Source organism: Branchiostoma floridae, chromosome 1 (genome assembly GCF_000003815.2).
Source record: "Branchiostoma floridae strain S238N-H82 chromosome 1, Bfl_VNyyK, whole genome shotgun sequence".
NCBI classification, from domain to species: Eukaryota; Metazoa; Chordata; class Leptocardii; order Amphioxiformes; family Branchiostomatidae; genus Branchiostoma; species Branchiostoma floridae.
The window spans coordinates 26,982,489-27,006,671 of NC_049979.1; the positions used below are offsets into that span (position 1 = coordinate 26,982,489).

The 24,183-nt window shown below is 41.6% G+C and overlaps 1 protein-coding gene across 1 annotated transcript in view; it reads left to right on the forward strand.

The window, feature by feature from the left end:
- Nucleotides 1–24,183, forward strand: part of LOC118430173 (pinopsin-like) — a 51,967-nt gene that overhangs the window by 25,945 nt on the left and 1,839 nt on the right. Inside the window, exons 2-3 of the mRNA XM_035840885.1 lie at nucleotides 19,569–19,756; nucleotides 22,472–22,618. Of these exons, the coding sequence (XP_035696778.1) occupies nucleotides 19,569–19,756; nucleotides 22,472–22,618 (335 nt within the window). The remainder of the gene's footprint in view (nucleotides 1–19,568; nucleotides 19,757–22,471; nucleotides 22,619–24,183) is intronic.

Consider the following 24,183-nt stretch of genomic DNA (forward strand, 5'->3'; position numbering starts at 1 on the left):
CAAATATACTAACTTATTACACCAAATATACTTACTCATTTACTCCTGGACCAGTATTTTTTACTCCGTGAGCAGTGTTTTTTCTCCGTGAGCAACACTATACGTTACTCCAAAGCAATGTTTTACTTGCATGTACATATAGATATGTTCGTACGTGCATGACAAATATACATACTTACAACAAATATAGTTACTCACTTACTCCGGAGCATACTCCGGAGCAGTGTTTTTACTCCGGAGCAACACGTATAGCTACTCCAAAGCAATAATCTTATGCAATTATGTAAATCAACATTACATCTAGCGTTGGCCAACCAGCGTACCGTGCGTGGGCGTGTTTTAACATGCTCGGGCATGTTCGGGCGTGTTCAGTGCAAAATTTACGTCACGATGATGCAAACGTGTGCAGTGAGAAGCCAACAGAGACACTGTACAAACGACGGGTACTTGTCGTGCCGGCGACGGTCAATCCATCCGTCCCATCCACGTTGGTGTAACAACCAGTTTCCCGCATAGTTGCAAATCAACGTTGGTAACTCGGTCGAGATGGCGTCGGTATTTTTGTCATACCGTTCGTGCAAGTTGACACATACGTCCATGGCGAAAGACATTGCGATAACGAGTCGACCCCAGTTTAATCGTTCCTCTTGCAGTACTTTTTCGAGCACCGTTTTCAGTCCATCCCTTGCGTTGGGTACGTTATCCATGAAATTGTCTATAATCTTTTCATATTCCTGGTCCGCCGAGATCATATCCACCCATTGTATCACTTTTACGTACGCCACCGAATTGGGGTGTCTGTATTCAGGAAACAAGCCTGGGGCTTTGTGATATAGTAACTGACGAAAGACGTCTGTTGTTTGTGCTTTCAGCGCATCCATGAAAGACTGATCTCAGTAGACTTAACCAGGCCAAATAAGGGTATGTCATTCACGATTGGGGAGGGGGAGGTTCATTTGTGGCGGGGGGGTGGGGGGGTGTATCAAAAGGGCACATCATATCTAACCTCTGACCTGCGCCTGAATAAATAATATCTGATCTCTGACCTGCTCCGCCTTAATAAATCATATCTGACCCCTGACCTGCTCCGCCTGAATAAATTATATCTGACCTTTGACATGCTCCGCCTGAATACATCATATCTGACCTATGACCCGCGCTTGAATAAATAATTTATGACCCCTGACCTGCTCCACCTTGCTCCACCTGAATAATGGGACTCATCCTGTCCCTACTATACTACTCAGGTCCGCTAACTTTTTTCAGGTCCGGTTTTCCAGACCGGTTCAACACTAAAACCCAGTCTACACCAGTACATTGAACCCACCCCTAGTCCCTAAGTATTTGACGCCACACGATGGAGTTGGTATAAAAGGGAGGTCTTTAGAAACTACCGATTCAACCAAGCTTCGTTGATGCAGACACAAGGCTTTGATGTGACAAAGAGATCAGATGAAAGTTGACATGCTAAAAGCCTTCAGGATTTCAAAGTCAATAGACATTGTGCGATGGTGACGGGACGCTGAAAAACTCTTTCCTACATGTTCTCTCTTGTGTAAAGGAGGTTAATCCAACGAGTGCATGTAGGCGCCGAAGTTGATACCACATGCACTTATTCTTTTTGACTACCTTTCATCATCCATTATAGGCCATGTTCATTCGACTATATGGATGACATGCTCTTGAAAGCTTAAAACTTATGCGGGCGTGTGAGTAAAAATTTGACAAATGAGAGTTAATTTCATTATTAGACCTAGGTGGTCAGGAAGGTTGACCAGTTGACTAAGCACACAGAGCATGCTATCCAAAATATTAAATTATTTCATTTTTGTTATTTCATATCTTCGTATACGTAAGAGTACATTTCTTAGGCACATAAGGTATTGCACATGGAAAAAGAATCTTCGTCTTCGTTTATCACTTTGGAATTAACTTTAGCATTCTATGACATTAGTATCGTTTTCTGATATTTAGTCTGTGACCAGAACCTCTGGTCGACAGACTTTTAGTTTTGTCAGGTTTTCGCGCGTTCGCAGCTGTATCTATACGTTCCCATTGTCTGAATTCTATGTGGTTTGGCAGGTCCTCTGTACTGGGGTTGACGATGATGCACATGATTTTTTTTTTGCGGCAAGTGGTTTTATTAGGGATGTTATAAAAATAGCACCCCTACAATTTGTTCTTCTTGCGGTGTTTTGGTCCAGATCCTTTGCATGTGGGTCATCATGTAACCAGATATTGTCAAGCAGATGCGTGGTTTTATCTGATCGTAAAATTTATTCGCGTTCGCATCTGTATTTGCATGTTCCCGTTGTCCCATACCTACGTTGTTTGGCAGGACCTCTGCACTGAGGTTGACGATGATGCACGTTGTTTTTTTTCGCGGCTGCTGGTTTTATTATGGATGTATAAAAATAGCACCCCTACAATTTGTTCTTCTTGCGGTGTTTTGGTCCAGATCTCCTGCATGTGGGTCATGATGTAATCGGACATTGTCAAGCAGATGCGTGGTTTCATCGGATCGTCAAAGTTATTCGCGTTCGCATCTGTATTTGCATGTTCCCGTTGTCGCATACCTACGTTGTTTGGCAGGTCCTCTTCACTGAGGTTGACGATGATGCACGTTGTTTTCTTTCGCGGCTGCTGGTTTTATTATGGATGTATAAAAATAGAACCCCTACAATTTCTTCGTCTTGTGGTGTTTTGGTCCAGGGCCGCTTTGTTTGAGCCTTGCCATGATAAAATATACCAAGCAGATGCGTGGTTTTATAGGATCGTCAAAGTAATTCCCGTTCGCATCTTTATCTGCATGTTCCCGTTGTCGCATACGTACGCTGTTTGGCAAGTCCTTTGCAATGAGGTTGACGATGACGCAGGTTTTTTTTTCGCGGCTGCTGGTTTTATTATGGATGTATAAAAAATATTACCCCTACAATTTCTTCGTCTTGTGGTAAATATCACCCCTACAATTTGTTCGTCTTGTGGTGTTTTGGTCCAGAGCCGCTTTGTGTGAGTCTTGCCATAATGAAATATTGCAAGCAGATGCGTCATGTTTTCTTGTTGTCAAACGCGCGTTCGCACTTGTATCTGTGGTTTCCGTTTTTTTTTTTTTGTCGCATACGTTTGTGGTTTGGCAGGTTCTCTGCACAGTGTTAGACGATGACGCACGGTGTTTTTTGTCGCGCTAGTTGCTTTCATTATGGATGTAATAATGTCAGATATCACCCCTTGAATTTGTACGTTTCACGATGTATTGGTCCAAGTCTGCTTGTTCAAGCAGATGCGTGATATGTACATCAATTTTACGCGCGTTTTCATCTGTATTTGCATATTTCTGTTGTCGTTTTATCACGTTTACGCGCGGTCGTATTTGTATCTGTATGTTCTCTGTGTGAATCGTATGTGGTTTGACAGGTCCGCTATGTACACTGAGGTTGTCGATGATGCACGTGGGTTTGTTTTGGCGGTGTGTTTCGGTTCTGGGCCGCGCTTTGACAGTTATTCACCTTTCTCAAAATATGTTGGATATTTATTTTACCATTCACCCAAGTTGCTCAAAATTTGTCAACATCTGTGACCAGCTGTGACCAGCTGTGGCCAGCTGTGACCAGCTGTGCATGTTGTCAACAGCTGCGACCAGCTGGTCATGATATGTTTTATAACATCAATCTACTTTGAATATGACAGTATCACCTATTTACGGTAATTCTAAGTAGCTGCGGGCCAATCGCCATTTACGTTTTAAAGTAACATGGTTGGTACCTTTATTATGATAATGCTGTCTTCATATATACTTGTACATCAGTCTCTTGTCCGATCTCCTTTACAGTGTGGCTGTGAGTTGACTTTTAGGTCTTTTGTGTGACGATGAATTCCGCGTGTTGAATATTACTTTATGCCTGGCACTACAGTTAATAGTACGTAACTGATTTTTCTTGCACTATGCTGTTTTCCCCGCATTGTGCCTTTATTATTGAGGTTGGGATCACATATTATAGTAAAAAATAATTTGCGTGGTTGGTAGTCATATGCCTTTATGGTTATAAGGTGTAAAGTCGTTGGAAAGTTGCCGCAACATCTTACAATTCGCGTTGCTCAATAGGTAGTGTTTGCTCTCTTCGTTATAATGGGGACGTGGACCCTATAACAAGCAAACAGAACATAACAACCAACAAAATACCAAACCGACGTCACAGACTATGTTACCTACGGTCACTTGTTTTATTTTGCATTGTGCGTCATAAACTGGCTCATTTTGCAGTTGCTTGTCTTTTGTACTTTGGGATCCCATTTTGTACTGGAGGAAAGCTTTGGGCAGTTGAAGTCCACATTGTGCTTAAGCCCCCTTCACACGAGAGCACGAATGAGCCGGAATGCCGTCTAAATATAAATTCTTTTCTATTCGTGGCAATTCTTGGCAATTCGTACTGTATTCTAAACATTCTTACTGCATTCCAGATATTCGTCCCCGTTCTTCTGGCTGGCTCGAAAGTTTTTGACATGTCAAAAACTGTCGAGGTGCGTTCAAAGTGGAGAAATATCAAATGGCATTCATAGTGGATTCTAAGTGTATTCTAACTATTCCTACTGCAGTCTGACCGCATTCTGCGGCATTCCAACATTATTCAAAACATTCTTATCTCATTCGATGGAGAAACGAAACGGCAAGCCATCTCGAATCCTGCCAGAATGCGGCCGAAAGAATATCTCGAATGCAGTGAGAATGTCTAGAATACACTACGAATTCGCAGGAATAGAAATGGATTTTCATTCTGACGGCATTCTGGCTCATTCCTTCTCGTGTGAAGGGGATTTAAGGCCCATTTGGAATACCCACTCGGAATGGCACCGAATGTGACACGAAGTTTGCAAATACTTCATTCCGGCTGGTTCTGCTTGATTCCTGCTGATTCGATTTCAGTGTGAAGGCCCTGTTAGAGACGTGTGTATCGAGAGTAAACGTCCCAAAGCTGCAGTGAACAGACAATGGATGAGGGGAGGGGACATCTTAGGCCATTGCCATTGCATGTTTCTGTCCTGTCTTGACGACTGGGACTCGTAGAAAGACCTGACAGACAAGGCACTACGGGGAGAGAGAAGAGGAATGGAGGAAAAGTAAAATACTTGGTTCCCTCTTCTGTAGCTCTGCCGATGTAGAAGCCCGCTGCATCATGAGCAAAATTTCTTTCAGATGCTTCTGCAAGATTTGGGGCCAAAGATCCAGAATCCCTTTGGCAAAGAAGCTACAACTGGACGATGCGTGTTGTGTGTCCATCATGCTATAACTGCAACAGCTGGGCAGCACCAAAGGCAGTCACAGAGAAGTTAGACGTCTGCCACCGGAAACATCTGCGTGCAATCACAGGTCTCCAATGGCCAAAAAGCATGGTATCCAACAACACAATGTACCGTATCTGTAACACCATACCTCTCTCCGAAAAAGCCGAGCAATCAAGGTGGTCTACATTTGGACACATCCTCAGGATGCCACAAGGCACACCTGCACAAAAAGCCCTTAAATTCGCCATTCTAGGTTCCAACAGATTCAAGGCACGCAAGGGAAGACATTGTGTCAACCTGCTCAACCTGCTGAAAGCAGACCTAAAGCACAGAGGCCGAGCTTTTACTACAACAGCAAAGAAACTCCATGAGCTAAAAGGAAGCTTGCAGGATGCAAAGCTCAGTGGAAAAGGATGAAGAAAGACTGAATGCAGCTATAGGACTTTCCAAAGACTATAGATGCAGAGCCCAGTGTCTGATGATGACTCGTAGAAAGAATGAAAATATCATGTTTGAATATCGTTGAAGAGATTCATTAGTCACATATGTTTACAGTTAATAGAGTTTTTCATCAATCTGTGACTGTTATTAAAGGTAAGCACACGTACCTCTAAATTTTCGATGGCTATCCAGTCCATCTTGCTCACGGAGTGACCTAGTTCTCGCGAGAGTTGCGAGAACTAGGTCAAGAATGGCGGGGTTTTTTGGCCCCCCCCCCCCCCCCCCCGCCCCTCCTTCATGTTTGAAGTACCGAGACGCCGCAACGATACATTATCACGTAGACAGAGGTCGTACGACCCTTGACCATCTAAGAATGTTTGACTTACATGAACGATGTCGCTTGCTTTGGAAGGATGATAGCTGTTCAGTCGCGTATGAAAGTTGACCTTTATCAAAAAGTGATCGATGTATCATAAAGACGGATGCAATGCTTGTAGTGATTTATCATAAACGGTGTCGAGATTGAACGAGATGGAGTTAATATTTCCTTTTTCCAATGTCAACTCTAAAGGCCCCTTCACACGAGAGCAATATAATAAGCCTGAATGCCGTCAGAATGAACATTCTGTTCAATTCCTGGGAATTCGCAGTGTATTCTATAAATTCTAACTGCATTCCAGCTATTTGTGCCCGTTCTTTTGGCTAGCCCGAAAGTTTTTGACATGCTCAAAACGAAGAGCATTTGAAGTGGAGAAATATGAAACGACATTCAAAGTGTAATCTACCTAATCTAACTGCAGTATGACCGCATTCCACGGCATTCCAACAGTATTCGAAACATTCTGATCTCATTCGATGTAGAACCGAAACGGCAAGCCACTTTGAATCCAGCCAGAATGTGGCCGTTATTCTGACGGCGTTTTGGCTCATTCCTTCTCGTGTGAAGGGGATATAAGGTCCATTTGACATTCCCACCCGAATGTGGCACGAATTTTGCAAATACTTCATTAATTCCGCTGGTTCTGTTTGATTTCTGCTGATTCGGTTTCAGTGTGAAGGCCCTATAATGAGTTACAACAAGTCGGAGTTATAGTCAGCCAACTTGCAAAAGATTGACTATTTGCTGCTTTATACTATCATAGACAACCTCCAGCTTTCAGGAAATGTGCCTCAGCAACATAGATTTGTATACATCGTAACTCTACTAATTTTTGTATCTGTATGTGTCTTCTTCCTGTAAATCAGCAGTTTTACAGTGCCGTCATCGTTCTAATAACCAGTAGTGTGACCAAGAAAGGCATGGTGTCGTTCTCTTCTGCTGAATAGGTGAATTTGATATTGCTTTTGGTGTAGATAGTGTTTAGGGGGTCAGTCAGGTCTTCTTGGGTTCCCTTCTCCAACAACAGTTGACTCAGGCAATTCATTATGGATATCGATTTTTTGCTTCGTACACGTTGGGCCGTTAAGGTTCATGATGGTTCATCTTTGAACCGTTCCTCCTCTCAAATCAGCACCTACACCTCCCAGTCCAGTCATCATCATCCATCATACGCTTCATCTGTCACCATTTGCTACAAGGGTACGGCAATGAGGTAGGAAATACAGGTCAGGTCGTTCTGCAGGTCTGCTGCAAGTAATAGAGTGGGACTGCGGCAGCTGTCACCCCCAGGTGACTGGGTGTACAGAAAGTGCAAAATTGAACGAAATGAGAACGAAATACGACACAAACTATAAACTAGAATTTTCACGACATTTTTTTTCATATTCGCAACTGTAGGTTACATTTAACCTAAGGTTTAATTGCCAGAACAAGGAAGAAAGAAGAACACACCTGACAAAAACTACCTATTCGGCGAGTAGGGAATAAGGGAATAAAGTATTTGGAAAAGATTGAAATGTAGAAGTAGGCGGTGAATTAATTCAACATATCTTATTTTTAAAATGGGGCCAGATTGAATTCTATAATGTTGTTGCGTTTTGTATGGTTAAATCATTTTAACCAAATTTCACCACGCTCACTGACAAAAGAAAATTTTCATCACGTAACGGCGCTATCTACTTAATCCTAACTAGTTCCCAACCAGTTCCGGACCTGCCGCCCGATCAAGACCACTCCCGAATGTTTAAAACATTTGGCTGGTACAGCAGGCCTTGTAGACGCAAGCCCCAATGCATTTTCCTTACGTAACGGCCCTTCTGACGTAACCCCAATTGTTCCCAACCCGTTCTAGACCTGCCGCCCACTCAGGACCACTCCCGAATGTTTAAAACATTTGGCTGGCGCAGCCGGCCAGTAGACAACACCGCAGATAGACGGGCTGCGGAACACAGCCTAAGTAGCTCCCAACTGTCTCCTAACCATAATGTGGAAGATTGGGAGCGGTCAAGAGGCCACGGACGGCTATGTGTGTCAAGGGGTTTACAGGGGAATTACAACATCAGTCCAGTATGAAATAAGTTTGCGACATTACCGCTGAAGCAAACGCCATTACACATGATTATATAGCTGGTGATTGCTTTCGACGTAGCTGAGCACTTTTGAGTGCTTTTTGCTGTTACGTTACACCCATTACTCCCGGCATGTAAGGTTTTCCTTTGATGTTTATCTATAATATACTCCCTTGGTTTCTTAAGTCTTTCTAGAGGCGTTACTTGTAAGTGCATTGGAAGAAGTCTGTATTGTATCTATGGCGTCCAGTCATGTGCATGTGTTCAAATTTCGCAGAAAAAGTCTAGTCGGCACAACAAAGAAAGGCAACTTTTCTTCCAACTCTTTAATCATTATGACCAGAGTGTATGACCTGGTGAACTACGAAGGGCGATCAATATGATTAAAGTGTAATTCAAATCATATGGTGTGAAAGTCAATATCCAACGAATTTCAAATCATTGTGATGTCATGACTTTCCAATTGACAGGCTTTTGAAAATCAGTGGGTAACCGTAGTGGCGTGCACGTGAGAAACAAGGGTTAACTGTTCTCAAAGCTGTGTGGGTCGAGTTCCTTATACATATGCCATGAAGTCTAAGAAGACGGTATCAAAATGTTTCATGAGAAAACCTGAGTATTTCAACTTGAAAGAAGTGGATATTTTACTGCCAACTTTCTCTGCTGAAGGTAAAATATCCACTTCTTATATTTCAGCCATACATAGTATGGTGAAATATATTGTATTCGTAATGTTTCTTTCTTTCTTTCTTTCTTTCTTTCTTTCTCCTGTCAAATCTTCAAAGTGATTCATCTCCGCCGTTCCTGGACCGAATGACCTGAAATTTGGCACAGAGGTAGAATGGGCCAATACCTTGATGCTTTTTTCTCAGTTTTTTCATATCTGCCTCTAAAATGATTTTATTGAGAGTTTTTGGTCAATTTTAGACCAAAACTGTATATTTTGGCCCCTGTACCCTGGTATTACAACCAAATGAGCTGAAATTTGACAGAGATGTGCCTTGATAATGCCTCCATATAAATTCAATAACACTTTTGGTGTACAGTACAACAAAATGCTTATTTTTGCGATTTTTTGACAAATTTTTGACCAAAAAAGGACACTTTTGGCTCCTGTACCTTGGTATTGCAACCGAATGAGCTGAAATTTGACACAGATGTGCCTTGATAATCCCTTCATATAAATTCAATAACACTTTTGGTGTACAGTGCAACAAAATGCTTATTTTTGCGATTTTTGGCCAATTTTTGACCAAAAAAGGACACTTTTGGCTCCTGTACCCTGGTATTACAATTAAATGATCTGAAATTTGGTATAGATAGGCATTAGATACTTGGTAACAAGACTCAAGTAAAATTTTTGACATAAACAACTTTAAAATGATTAATTTTGGCACTTTTCTGAGGGGAAATTTGTTTTCTTTTGGCCTCCTGACGTGACCTTCCGTGACCCCGCACAGAGCCACACCTGTGCGCGTCAGCCGGAGAGTTAATTGAATCAAAGACCTAGCCAATCAGCGAAGAGGAGGCCAAAGGCTAATTAATATTCATAAGCGGGGCCTCATGATCCCGTATATAGCAGTGTTCCCGCCAGGGGGAGCGAAGCCCGCCTAAGGCTCTCGCATTTTAGACTATTCAGAAGGCTTTATATTGTATCAGTTCTTAGGGGCATATCTATGATAATCGCAGCAGTCACTTAACTTCTCTTCAGGAGTTTAGCGTAACACTATTTCAGGTCAAACCTTCAAAGGCAACTAAAAACAAACTTTAACGTTACTGAGTTCAACAGTACTTATAACTTGTTATCCGAAGTTGAAACGCTAGCGATGGTATTTTCGCTGCGCTGTTAACTCCGTGCGACTGTTGTTGACGGTCTTATAACGGTATATTTTGCACCCCTGTACCCTGGTATGAGTAACATATGGTATAGATAGGCATAAGGTAGTTGGTAAAATGATCCAAGTAAAATTTTTGGCATAAAGTACTGTAAAAGGCTTAATTACAGCACTTTTTTTAGGGGAAATTGGTTTTCTTTCGTTCTCCATGCCATGACCTTTCGGACGTTCACCCCACAGAGCCGACATCTGCACCTGCGTCTAGCCGGCAGGAAGAGTTAATTCAATTAATGGTTCAGCCAATCAGCGAAGAGGAAAGCGAAGGCTAATTAATATTCATAAGCGGGACCACACAATACGTTAACTTGAAGACTCAGGCCGTACAGACTTCTCGCCAGGATTTTTTCAAAGCGTCAGACAGGGGTCCGGGGGCCGCCAAATGTCCCTGGCGGGGTCCAGGGGCAGGGCCACTGTGGGGGGGACCCAGGTGGGCGAAGCCCCCCCGGAAGCTCTTGCATTTTAGACTGTTGAGAAGGCTTCTTTTATCAGTTTTTTTAGGGCCATATCTACGATAATCGTAGCAGTCACTTACTTCTCTTCAGCAGTTTGACTTTAAAATATTTCGGGTCAAAGCTTCAAAGACAACTAAAACCTCATATACAACAAACTTTACTTAGCTCAACAGTATACAAAAATATTGTACGGGTTGCCATCCTTAGTTGAAGCGCTTATTTATAGCGCTAGTATCTTCGCTGCGCCGTTAGCCGCCGTGCGACTTTTGTTGACGGTCTGATATCCCTACGTCGCCGCCTCGCTGATATTCCCACGGACATGTTTCAAGAAAAATACCCAGCAAAAAACGCTGTTCTGCGTCAAATTCTATTCTATAAAACATGTGGGACTCAGTGTTACAGTCTAAATATTTTGTAGAAGCACCGCTGTAGGAAAGAAGGTCCAAGCAATGTAAAACATCACGTAGCATGAAGTTCGCTGTCAACTGGCACACAGCACATGACTGTTTGAAACTCTAAGTCTAATCAACAGCCGTGTTTGATTGATAGCCGGCGGTCCTTTGATGAAGTCGGCGAAAGGTGCGTTAGTTAGAAAATCTGCGTTTAGTTTTGATACGTAATTATAAGTTAGACAGTGGCGAGAATGATTATTTTCTCATCAATATTTCTCTTCAGAATTATTTGAACTTAATTGTACATCTAAACAATTGGCTTACCTGTGCAATGTTTATATGATTAATGATCAGTGTACTGAAATCATGTGTAACGTATGGCTCCTAGTCAATTGATCAGCATTTTTCTCTATAGTGACCACCTGTCTATAGTGGCCACATTTCTATCACTGGACTGGAACTTGCGAAAACTGCTGTATTTTCTCCAGAGCAAATGTATGTGTTCCTAGTGCTGTTGTTGTTTGACATAAACTTTGAACATTTAAATTGTAAGTAACTTTAAACTGCCAGAGTTTCAGCCCAATAAAACACTCTCAGCGCCAGGGTATGAACAGACTGACCAGACAGACGAAAATAAATCCTCGAACAAGGTTCAATCGTATCTTCCGGGTCTGGCAGGACTGAGTTGTTAAACTAAAATAAGAATAGGCTCGATGGCTGATTGCATACAAAGTAAAACAGTTTAACAGTTTTACAGCTTGAAGAAAACAAACGCTCCTACAGTACCTGCACCTGCTTGATAATTATTAAATCGTATGCCCTACTTGAATAAAAAAAGTTCACTGCAGTAATAAATGTACCCACATCACAAGGAGCTTATACTTTTTTAAACTTACACCTAGTTATCGTACTGAAAATTGTTAATGACATTACATGAAGTCATTCAACAATTTTCAGTCATGATGAAAATTTTCTGAATGGAAGGTGTGATTATTGTCATTTTCTGAAAAATAGAAGCAAGCTCTGTCTTTACCTGGAATCAATTCACAATACCAGTCCACTTTGGGGGATAATGTACTGTTAAGAGGATGTTCCTTTTTGCGCAGGGGTGATTTGGAACAGTCCAATGTTGCGTGGGAAGGGGTATGGCTGAAATATGCTGTATTTGCTCTTAAGCAAATGTCGGCCTTTCTAGTTTCAAGTTGAAATACTAAGGGTTTTCGCATGAAACATTTTGATGTTATGATGATTTTGATATGAAACCTTTTATACCTCTGGTTGCAGTTCTATTGTCGATGTTTTTTCTTCTCCCATGTTTAAAGTTCTTGGGTGTCGCCTGCAAAGTAATGGTCCTAATGATATGAATTTTGGTATAAAAGGTTTCATATTTCATAGATATGCCCTGAAATTAGAGATGTGCACTTAATTCCTTGATGAGGCTCAGAAAATATTGATCACCCCTCGTACAGTAGCAATCGTGATAAGTAGGTCAGAACGAACCTGTTCGTCTGTGTGAGTTAACATTATGTTTGCAACGCATATCGACTTCCAAACATGCATCAACATTATTTCATGACAGTATGGGGTCTCTGGAACTTATTTGTCCTAATTTGTCAAACTTCAAGTCGTGAGAGAGCACGAGTATGATGCATTGTAGCATTACTTGGTGTGTTACCAGTATAGTTATCTTCGTGTGCCCTAACACGAATTACAAACGTTCCATCAACTTTATTCTGTGACAGTATGGGGTCTCTGGAACTTATTTGTCCTTATTTGTCAAACTTCAAGTCTTGACAGAGCTTCGTGCTCACTCTTCATTACTCGGTGTGTTATCAGCAGTTCTCTTCGTGTGGCCTAACACTATTTACAAACGTTCCATCAACTTTATTTTCTGACAGTATGGGGTCTCTGGAACTTATTTGTCCTTATCTATCACACTTTATGTAGTTAGAGTGCAGGAATATGTTGTGGTTGGCGGGACGTGCCCTTAGCTTTAATATAAGAACTTTCTCCACGTTCGGGCTGCGGTCTGTACAAATTAGTACCTGCCCCGCACAGCGAGTAAAGCAAATAAGGAAACCGTACGTACGCAGCACGTGTAAGTACGGCCTGCATACGCTAATGTGATAATCGCACAGGGATCGTACGTTGTAAGCACGTACAACTCACCACTTTCGCAATGAACGATGCCCGCAAACGCCAACAGCATGCAGACCACGTGCGAGTAACGTGCGTTGACGTATTCCCTCGCTGCTCTTGCCAGTCGTTCCTCGCCCTTTCAGAAATACGTGGCAGACGTGGCCTACAAAAATAACGTACGGACAAAATCTACGTACAGTGGGTTGTGCCCTTAGCTTAACATGCATATGACTTTCAAACATGCACCAATATTATTCTATGATAGCATGGGATCTCTGAAACTTATTGATTTGAAACTTTTCGATTTGAAATATCGGTGGGGACAGTTCCAGTTCAGTCGATTAAACCGCGATATATCGGCGTTTATTTTTATCTCCTGTTTGTGTGTTATGTTGGGTATTCCCTGTCTTGATTGTACCTGGCAAAAGGGGCACCAATAATTCAGCTGAGTACAGGTTATTCTGAACTGTCAAGTCAAGTGCGGCGGAGTGCTACAGTCTTGCTTGTATACGTAGTAACTCAAATTTCCATAGCTAACAACCTGAGTGTATATCTGACGATAAACATAGGAAAATATTTTCATACGAACCAGAACATTTTTTGTGGCAGTTTGGACCAATTTTAACAACGTTCACTGCCAATATCGGCTTATTGACAAACAGCTTTCAGGCTTACAGTTGAATATTTTGAACACTTATATCAATAGAAAATAGAAAATATAAATATCTAATTATTAGTTTAGCGTTAACATAAAATTACATAGTATGGTGATGATATAGATAAACAAGATCCAGCAACAAAACCTTGAAATCTCATTAACTAATAAACTGAAATTAGTACATCTGGTAAAATATGCTTGTCAGAAACCCGTTGCCATGGCAATACAGAAAAATTACAAATTCTATTTGTCGTATGAACAATATTTATTTAAAAAAGTCACCAAGTTTCGTAGTCCTAGTACACGTCGTTCGGCAGTTATATACGATGTCAAATTTGGCGCTGGCATTTTCAAACACCCCCCTCCCACGTATAGATAGGGTAAAATTATCGATTTATTGATTTACAGAAGAACTAGGCCAATTTTGCCTTCCAGGGGTCAAATCGTTGACATAGACGGCAAGGCAAAATTTAGAATCAGAAATTAGGACACATACTTTGGGCAGAGGAATAAAAGTGTTGTGTTTCCAGTTCGACCATGTTGATTTGATTATATGGATATATGATATCTAGGAAATAACGTTATCTTTCGGTCCTAAAAAATAAGGATCGGTAGGAATGCTGAACCGATTTTACAGTTGAAATTTGGCATTGTAAAACTGTAATGCATTGGTATCATATACTATAATTACACACTTATATATTCTTTCATCGACTGTCCAAATCTTAAAGTAGTGTAAAATACATTTCAATTTCGTCACTCAGAAGTCGGACCTAGATATTAAATTTCTTTTCCTTGCAACTAGTCGACTTTGAGACCACGGAAAAGGCGGAAGGTTTTGGCTAGGTTTGGATGGGTAGCCAGAAACACAACATTTTGTTTCTAGGCCTAAAAACGATTGGCCTTTAGGCGCCAGTTTAACTGCCTAAGGTCAGACAGGTTACATGTAACTGCGAATTCAAGATGCATCGATGACATGCTCTCCGAAGACTCCATACCGCGACCGCAGCTCAAATGCTAAAGTACGGAGTGGATCCCATCAAAACATCGGTCCGTACGAAGACCTTACGACCGCAGTAAAGCCAAGGGCACAACCCTCATTTACGTGTAAATACATGCTATCTACGTGCCAAAACGTGGGCAATCGTTTGGGATCCGTAAGTGGTAAGTACCACCTCCGTACGAACTTGTAAGGATTCCGACGGAATTTGGAGCACGCAGACACGCCGTAGAACGTTACGTGCAGGCAAAACTTTATGTGCCATCGGGCTGCGGATTCGCCAATCGGGCTGCGGAGACCGCATCTCAAATGCTAAAGGGCGTCGGGCGTGGCGTAACTGGTAGAGCTTTCGGCTCTGAATCTATGGGTCCTGAGTTCGATTCCCACCGTGCCCCCGACGTTGTGCCCTTGGGAAAGGCACTTTACACGACTTTCCTTCGGTCTGTACCGTGTATGTGGCATTTTTAATATAAGTTACAAAAACTTGAGTGCAGTGCCACATCGTCATCGTCTGTCCAAAAGCAAATAGAAAAAAAAAAATGCTCAAGTATGTCATGGATAAAACATCGGTCCGTACGAAGACCGCATAACCACAGTGAAGAAAAGAAAACTGAAGTGGTACGACCAGGTGTTCCGATACGTCATCGGCAATTATGGTGTTACAACAGTAACATCATTGGACCAGTGGAACTTAGATCCTCATCTGGAGAATATATACAAAGGGTTGATAACTTCAAATATCCTGGCTCCTACATCATGTGTCCTAGAAACTTTGAAATGAGGAAAGCCCTAGCATGGGAAGCAAGCCACAATTTGCAAAAAATCTGGAAGTTTAACATTCCAATCAAACTGAAGGTCTAAGTGTTTAATACTCTAATGGAACCTATGAACCTATTTTACTTTATGGTGTTGAAACCCGGACACCAATTACTTGCCAACTACAGAACATATTAGATGGGACTTACACAAAGTTAATCATTCAGCATATCCTGGACTCAACATGCTACTCCTAAGAAAATTGATTGAAGTCTTCCACGGCTATCTCAGAAGTTGGCTCACCGAAGGGTAAAATTTGCGGGACACTGTTGCCGAACTAAACAGGAAATAGTTTCGTCTGTTCCTCTATGGAAACCAAGTGGTCGGGTGCATTGCAGAAGTTTGACTTTTACAGACACTTTATCTAGAGACTCTGGTATTGATTTTGAGAACTTTTGAGAAAGCAACGTTAGATAGGATGGAACTATGTACCAGCCTGGCCCCGATCTCTGGTCGATTATGTATGTAAAGCTATTATGCGGGGAACCGTCCAGGGAGTACGAAAGAGGGTTATACGGCAATGGAAAAGATGGGATGACGATACAGTATCACAGAAGGGACAGGCAAGACGTGTTAAGTGAAAAAGAGAGATAAGGGTGGAGAAAACTGGTTGATAGACATTCTGCGGTGACCCAACGGCCTAATAGATACTCCAAGGAATAGAGGAGAGAGAAGAGATATGTAATCAGTCATGACAAGATGCCTGGCCACATTGCATATTTATGTCATTGGGAGCCAACACAGGTGAATGTACTCCAGAAGAGAGCATCGGCAATTAAGCTGTGAGCTGAGGTTTGCGGGTCAACTTGCTCTGCTGAAAGTCAGATACATTTTTTTTGTAGTAGAAATGCAAAGGGTATCTTCATTTAACACGTCTAAAAAGACCTCATGCCATGAGGAACACAAACCACACTGCTCTGATCACAGTTCACCCTTCTTTCTCTCACCATCTTACTATAACCACCAATTTTCAAAAGCCGGTCAACTGAAAAGCAATGGCCACGCAACAATTTGAAATTTGGTGGTTATTGATAAAAGGCGTTCGTTGGCTTGAGTTGCACATTATTTTCATTGATCGCTCCTCTACTAAAGTTCTGTGCACATTTCTGCAGAATTTGAGCAGACAAAGCCTCATGCGCATGACTGGACACTCTTCGTGCTTTTAAGGACAACTTCCGACCTATTAAACGCATTCAGGAGGACTTTAGAAACCAAAGGGAACAGAGATCAAAGAAATACCTTGTCATATACATGTATGTAGGAGTTGGTATGGTTTCCACTGTGTCTAGGGCATGGTATGAGAGGCGTCGTCCCACTACCCTCCCCAACCGAAGTCGAGTACCCATTTTACACCAAGGTGGAGTGAGCAAATTTAAGTGCATTTCCCAAGAGCATATTATCGGTGCATATCCCAGTTCTTCCGCGACCGGGGTCCGAGGTAGTGCACGACAAAAAACGTGACGAAAGGCTTCCTTTGGTTTATGTTTGAGTCTACATTTCTCATTATTGACTGACATTAATTGCTAAGATGGCTGAAAAGAGAAGGAATGGTGTGTTTTGGGTGCAAATTGTGTTTCGGCCCAACTCTCATTTCCGAATATTCGTGCGCCTTGATTGTAAACAGTCTCCGTGGCATAGATTGACCTCTGAGGCGCTGTGTGGGCCAAGTTGCATGCCGCGCCCCTAGAATTTTTGAAAATTAAAGTAAGTTGAAGGATCGGAACTCAGTTGGTCTTGTAGCTGAAGGTATATCCTCTCACACCATATACAGTTATTTTGCTTCAGGACAATTCCCTGGAAGAGATGGTCACTAGACTTGAGGGTGTGCCGCCTCCGTTTGAAACCCTACATAAACTGGGATGAGCCCCCTCATAGGTAAACATTAGAGGATTTAAATTCTGGACCCCGATCTAAAACAATTATCACGTTCTGACCTACTATGGGGTTCCTGACGAGGTTAACATGTAGGTCACCAGTTTTAGAGAATACCTCTAACTTTTATGAAACGTCAATAGAAAACCTATAACCAATATGGATCATTAAGCGCAAATCCTAAGAAAACGAATCAATTATAGGTATGGGTCAATGAGCGTATCATTCCGCTGTCCTTCTGCGAAATGCCGCGTATTGATTTTTTTCTTAGTTGTTGGTGCAATACGGCTCAGTGGATACAACTAGTTTTAAATGCTTGAGTCAGATTTCCTAACCGGGGCAAAAAAATTAGATATAAATTTACATGCGCAACTACGGATTTTGAACAATATTTTGGTACGCACTGGGTGTTTTTTTGGCCTTTATTCCGTTCCCTCAAACTGGCTGACCTGATTCCGGATTGGGACTGTAACTCTGGAGGTTACCCCTTCTCTCCTCCATTATAGGTTACACTGATGATGATGTGGATGTTAATTTAATTGAATTTGGCATTCTCCGATATCAGTATCCCTTGTTAGGGTGTATTTTTGTACCTGCTTTGTACGATTTTCAGTATGGTCGAATGTCTGTTGCCTAATAGATAGTGTTGTAGGAATAGATCGTGTTGTAGAAATACTGGTCCTTTTTCGTTCAGAGGTTTTAGACCTGAGGATTATGTCTAAAGCTATGTCCATACACAGGGCCGCCGGCTTAGCGCCGCCATCCGAAATGGTCTCCCTCACGCAGAGACCAGGCGGGGTTTGGACCTCCGCCTTCTAGATCCACGGAACCATATCCCGATGGCCCGGCAGGAATGTAACCTTCACGCGGACTCTTCTGATCAATTACCCCCCCCCCCCCCTCCCCTCTTTCTATCCTAGTCTACGATCCCTACCCCCGTAGGAGGCCGAAGCTACAATACAGCCCTATGCAAAATCAGTCTCTACAGTCAGGATTATCTGTTTTTTACAGGTTTGCGAAAGCCAAACCTGTTCTGCTTTTGTTGGCATTTAAGGGCGCCGCCATTTTGTTTTGCAGTGTATGACGGGAAGGATGGCGCCATTTGGATATGACGGATTAGTGTGTTGTATATTAAGGTAATGAGATGACTAGGAAATGTGATCATGTGGTCTTGTTGCTTATAGACCCGTGCATATAGATTCGTTCCTTATATTAGTACATACATTCTAATACTACATGTAGACGAGGAGTAATCAACAAGGGATAGATTAAAGTAATGAAAGCTTGTTTGTCGTTGATCATCGTCATCGTTATGTTTGTCCCTATTTCTTGACTCTCAAATAACGCTGCCTGTAGGATCTGTGTAATGTATTTTGTCATATTTGCTAACAGATAAAAATAAAATCATCATATATTGTCGTACTGATTCCAGTCCAGTACCAGGGTAGCCTAAAATAGGTTTCTGTTGGTGATGTCTGCATGTACCAAATACACAGTCGACTAGTCATATAGAATATGTCCCATAGTTTGGGTAGGGTCATAGCAACGAGTTCACCCGGCCCCATTGTCCCTAGCTCCGCCTCCCTTATTCCTTGCTCTTCATCTGTGACGGTAATCAATATTATGATACAATTTTACACTTTAACTCCATGCACAATAAAAAGCGCTTACCAACAAGCTTTGATCAGTCCTTTGATCCTTTACAAGTTGAAATGACCGAATGATGTGACGTCAGCAATTGGTCAAAGGTGCCCGTGTCCTTGCTCTATTCAGGGCAATCCATCTCCTTATTACTTTTTGATAAGTTCTGAAGCTAAGAGCAGAACCCGCCGTACGTGCAAATACGTGTTTGGGATCTTTTGGTAATCTTTTAATCGTAATCTTTTGGGATCCGTAAGTGGTAAGTACCGCCTGCGTACGAACTCGTAGAGAATCCGACGGATTTTGGAGCACGCAGACACGCCGTAGAACTTTACGTGCAGGCAAAACTTGTGTGTGCCATCGGGCTGCGGATTCGCACCCCGTACGTGCCAGTACGGGTGACTCACCTGTCCTGTACAGTCTGAACGTTTTCAGAAATACGTGGCGCACGTGGCTTCCAAATAAAACGTACGGACAAATTGCACTTACGGCGGGTTGTGCCCTTAGCTTAACAGGAGACCTCTCCCTCCCCAGGTCTGGTATCCCTGATCTCCCTGGCTGTCATCTCCTACGAGCGGTACCGGATGGTAGTCAAGCCGAAGGGCCCGGGCTCCTCTTACCTTACCTACAACAAAGTGGGCCTGGCCATTATCTTCATCTACCTGTACTGTCTGCTGTGGACGACTCTACCAATCGTGGGGTGGAGCAGCTACCAACTCGAGGTACCACAATCTTTGAACAAATGTTTGGTTTAGGTGATACATTTTCTCTAAAAAAAATAGCACCAGCACAAATTCAAGGGTTCTTTGCACACTGTCACAATGTTTCCGCCCCTAAGGCGCTGCAAAAAACACTACTTACATACCTGCATAGCCACACTTGCCTCCGTCAAAGCGTCCATATGCAAATGTAAACCGTAAAATGCAAAATTTGACAGAACATAAAGTCACTCGCTCATTGGTCGAACTGTCAATTGCCATCCTGTCGTTGATTGAACTGTTTAGGACCATTCTATAAGTATGTAAATGAATAATTTTCTGGGTAGTCCTTCTGTAGTTTTACCTTCAAACAATCAGTTGGCTTGTGCTTCGTTCTACATTAGATAACTAAGTCCGGGACAAAAAAAGCAATAATTATAAGCTCGTTCATTATTCCGAGTACGCAGATGTAGCGACAAGATACAGGATTTGAATGTAAGTTCATCTGTGACGGTAGTTAACATAATGGTACAATTTTTAAGACTTTATATCCGTACACAAAATAAAGCGCTTACCTACAAGCTTTCGATTAGTCCTCAAGCACCTTTGACCCTTTACTGACGTCACACTTCCGTTCCGGAAGTGCGACTTAGGTTTTGGGTCTTTACAACTTGAGAAGGATCAAAGGACTGATCGAAAGCTTGTTGGTAAGCGCTTTATTTTGTGTACGGATATAAAGTCTTAAAAATTGTACCATTAGGATACAGGATTGTTGGTAATACACCTTTCTCACGGGGCGGCCATGATAGATCGAAGACTAGATTTCTAAAATCAGCTCCGATTTCGTTTCGTTTCTAATTTCCAATTCCATGCTATCATTAGTTGAAATGCTAATTATGATGGACAGTCTTTTGTTTGCTTCATTGAACACCATTTAAATCTATCATGGCCGCAGCGTGAGAAAGGTCTATATATCAAAGGCTCCTGAGAAATAAACAAACCAAGTCCATTGTTATGCAATTCGACCAAGTCATGGGTTTTCACCTTTGACATATTACTCATAATTCCTCTTGCTGTGTACAATGCTAACTTGGAATAATAAAAGAGCTTATTGTGATTGATAATGCTCTTTGCTGAACTACACCCCAAATATCTTGTCAACAACTTTCCAGGCACCACATACGATTGCGTACCTTTAACGGACACCAAAACTATGTCAGCAAAGTATTTGTAAGGTCAACCTGTATATCCTAGACCTTACACTCGCTTTTGCCAGCACAATACATAAATGATGGTTAGACTCTGACGAAAGATAACGGATGTTATCTGAAACGTCTGACGCTTACAAAATCATATCCAGCTGCTTGAGTAATTGTTATTTGGCGTACAATACTAAATGTCTTTTACACGGTTAAATGGGTATCTCACTGGCTAAAAATCCTATTTATATATACGGCTCTTACTGCACGGCGCGCACAAGTCTTATAGCAAAGCAGTGTAGATGTAAGTAGTTCGTTTATGCTTTTCGCCTAGTACATAAAAAGCATGTGATTCATCGGGTTGTTTCATTTCATTTTAGTAGCTACTGTTATCTACGTGAAAAACTTGGATAAAGTTTGTAGATTTCTATCAACAATATTTACTTCTCGAAAAATGATAATGTGAGTGACTAGATATAGTTGCTAGTATTATATATATAATAGTATCTGCTGATCTCTCGTCAACGGGAAGTTCATTTTTTTTGTATCTGCCCTTTTCTATTTCTCTACCTTAAGTTGAACTTAGCTTTATTTATTAAACATTTTATTGATGAATCAAAAGAAACAAGTTATAGACATTGAACTTAGTTTAGAATCTGTGTGGTATATGTAGCTTTCCATACAGTGGTCAGATTTAAGAATGAGCTAAAATTGAACAAGACATACGAGAAACAAGAGAAAAGAGTATTTATGAGATCTATGAGCTCTTATGGGGTGGGACGACCTTCAGTTGTCTACGTCTTCCAAGTCATTATTGCCAGACTGGGCTTTTTTGGCATTCCCTGGACTAGACGGTGGGGGGGGGGGGTCATTCGGCTTATTGTACGATCACCAAATTTGCAATTTGACTGATTGTTACCACGTTTTGTCCTGTATCTGTTATTTACATGTATGTTTGATGGGCCCCCTTGAAAATCAACTATGCACTGTTGTAGGGGCTACCCATTTGTTTCAAGATGAAATGATAATAATAATAAAAGGGGTGATATGCTCGTCAAGTGTTATAATTCCTGAAACTTCCATATTATTATGACGTAATACGACGTAATTATGGCGTCATTGATTGTTTTTGCTAAAACGCGGAATTCTCATAATAACTAAATATTTCACACAAAAAAATAACCATTAAGGTTTCTTATCAATATTTAAGTGTTATAAGATTTCCTTTGTCAAAACCGACGCAACGACGTAAAAAATGAAAATGACGTCATCTGTATTTTAGCTATCCTGGATAGGGTAGATATCCTTTATACTATCCAGCGTAGTCAGATACTGATAGAGACTATGCTAGTGGGGCACCCCTTGCTCATTGTCCTACGAAGCACCTACGAAGAGGGGACAAAACTCGTCTCAAAAATCCTGTTGGACCAAGAGGAGTTTTGATATGACTTTGGTTCCCTCATAGGGGAAAGCCATGGCTGTGAGTACTAAAAAGCCGAACCAATAAAAAAGATGAATTTTTCTGTTTGTTGTAAAACAGGGTCCTAAGATAAGCTGCTCCGTAGCATGGGAGGAGCACAGCCTGTCCAACACGTCTTACATCGTGGCTATCTTCATCATGTGTCTGCTACTGCCTCTTCTCATCATCATATACTCCTACTGCCGCTTGTGGTACAAGGTGAAGAAAGTAAGTCATAGTATCCCTCCATACGTACATACGAAATGTCTTCGAGTAATAACTACAGTCAAACCTGCCCGAGCAACCACCTCTTCTCAGCGACCACCTGGCCATTTCGACCGCTTTTTCTCGGTCCCGATTTTTTTTCCCATTGACGTAAGCATTAAGCGACCTTTTCTCAACGACCACCTGGCCAACGCGACCGCGACCGGCCGAAATTGGGACCCATAACGACCGCATAATTTTCAAAATTGAGGTTTTCATCGATTTTTGATGATTACTAGCGGGATTTTGTGCCGAAATCGGCCAGTTTGCGTCGGATTTTGACTGCCATTACAATGTCATGACGTGTTTAGAATAAGGATGGCGGCGGTCAATGGGTGGGTCAATAGGGCAGTCTACTGTAATATGGGATGAAATTTCGTTGTAAGAAAATCCGACTTTAGTTTTTTTTTTAAATCTATATCATTAAGTGAACGAATGCTGAAATGTATATAGCCTCATACTTTTTAAAGAAAGATCTGTGTAGTGCTTTTGTCCAACTGTACAGTTACATTTACCCGCGTGGGTAAGTACGCTATCGGGACGTACCGGGCATCGAATTCAAAAGGTGCACCGTAGTTACAGTATTTCAGATACTGCGATCAAGAACACAGCGACGCATAAAGGCTTGTATAGTAACTGACAGCATCAAAGTTCCCTTACTGTCTGAAACGTTAGTGTACAAATATTGAGCTTTAAAACACTGTATCGTATAAAAGCTCGATAAAAGCTTGGGGTGAAATTTACAATTTACAGTTTGCATCGGGCATGTTTTGAGTCGATACTCTTCTCAGCGACCACCTGCCCAAATCGACCGCTTTTTCCCGGTCCCCGGGTGGTCGTCTTGGGCAGGTTTGACTGTACATGTGCGTCGTCAATTTCAACTAAGATTGAAAGCTAACGCGACAGAATTTGTAACTGTACATCTAAAGCAGTGGAAGATGAAACACTTTTTATTTCCTAGTTTTTGTATTCAACCAAACCTAAAGAGTCCCTTTGTTTAGAGAAACCACATTTACAGACGAACAGAAAGCCACTTTTCTCTTGTAATCGCAGAACCCACAAATTCTAGAAAACATGGGGCTTTTCGTCTCCCTCTGCTTCCAAAAAAAGGAATCAAAGCCAACCTATTCAGAAATAGCCAACACTTTTTGTCTAGTATTAGTCTAGCCACTTTTCACAATAATGTTTATCACTGTTCATTGTAACTTGTATATCTCCTATATGTATGTCTATACCATGGAATTTAAATAAGACTCCGGGCACGAACTTGCAAAAATAAACTTCTATATCTTTCAACTGCTGCGATACAAAAAACTATCTTCAGCGTCACTAGAATGTAATCATTGTTTATCTGGATGATTGTCTAACCTCTGTGCATGAACTTGCAAAAATAAACTTCTGTATCTTTCTATAAAACTGCTGCGATACAAAACAATCTTCAGCATCACTAGAATGAAATCATTTTTTATCTGGATGATTGTCTAACCTTCATAAAATATCCTTTTTAGGACATAAGAGTTTTCTCTTAC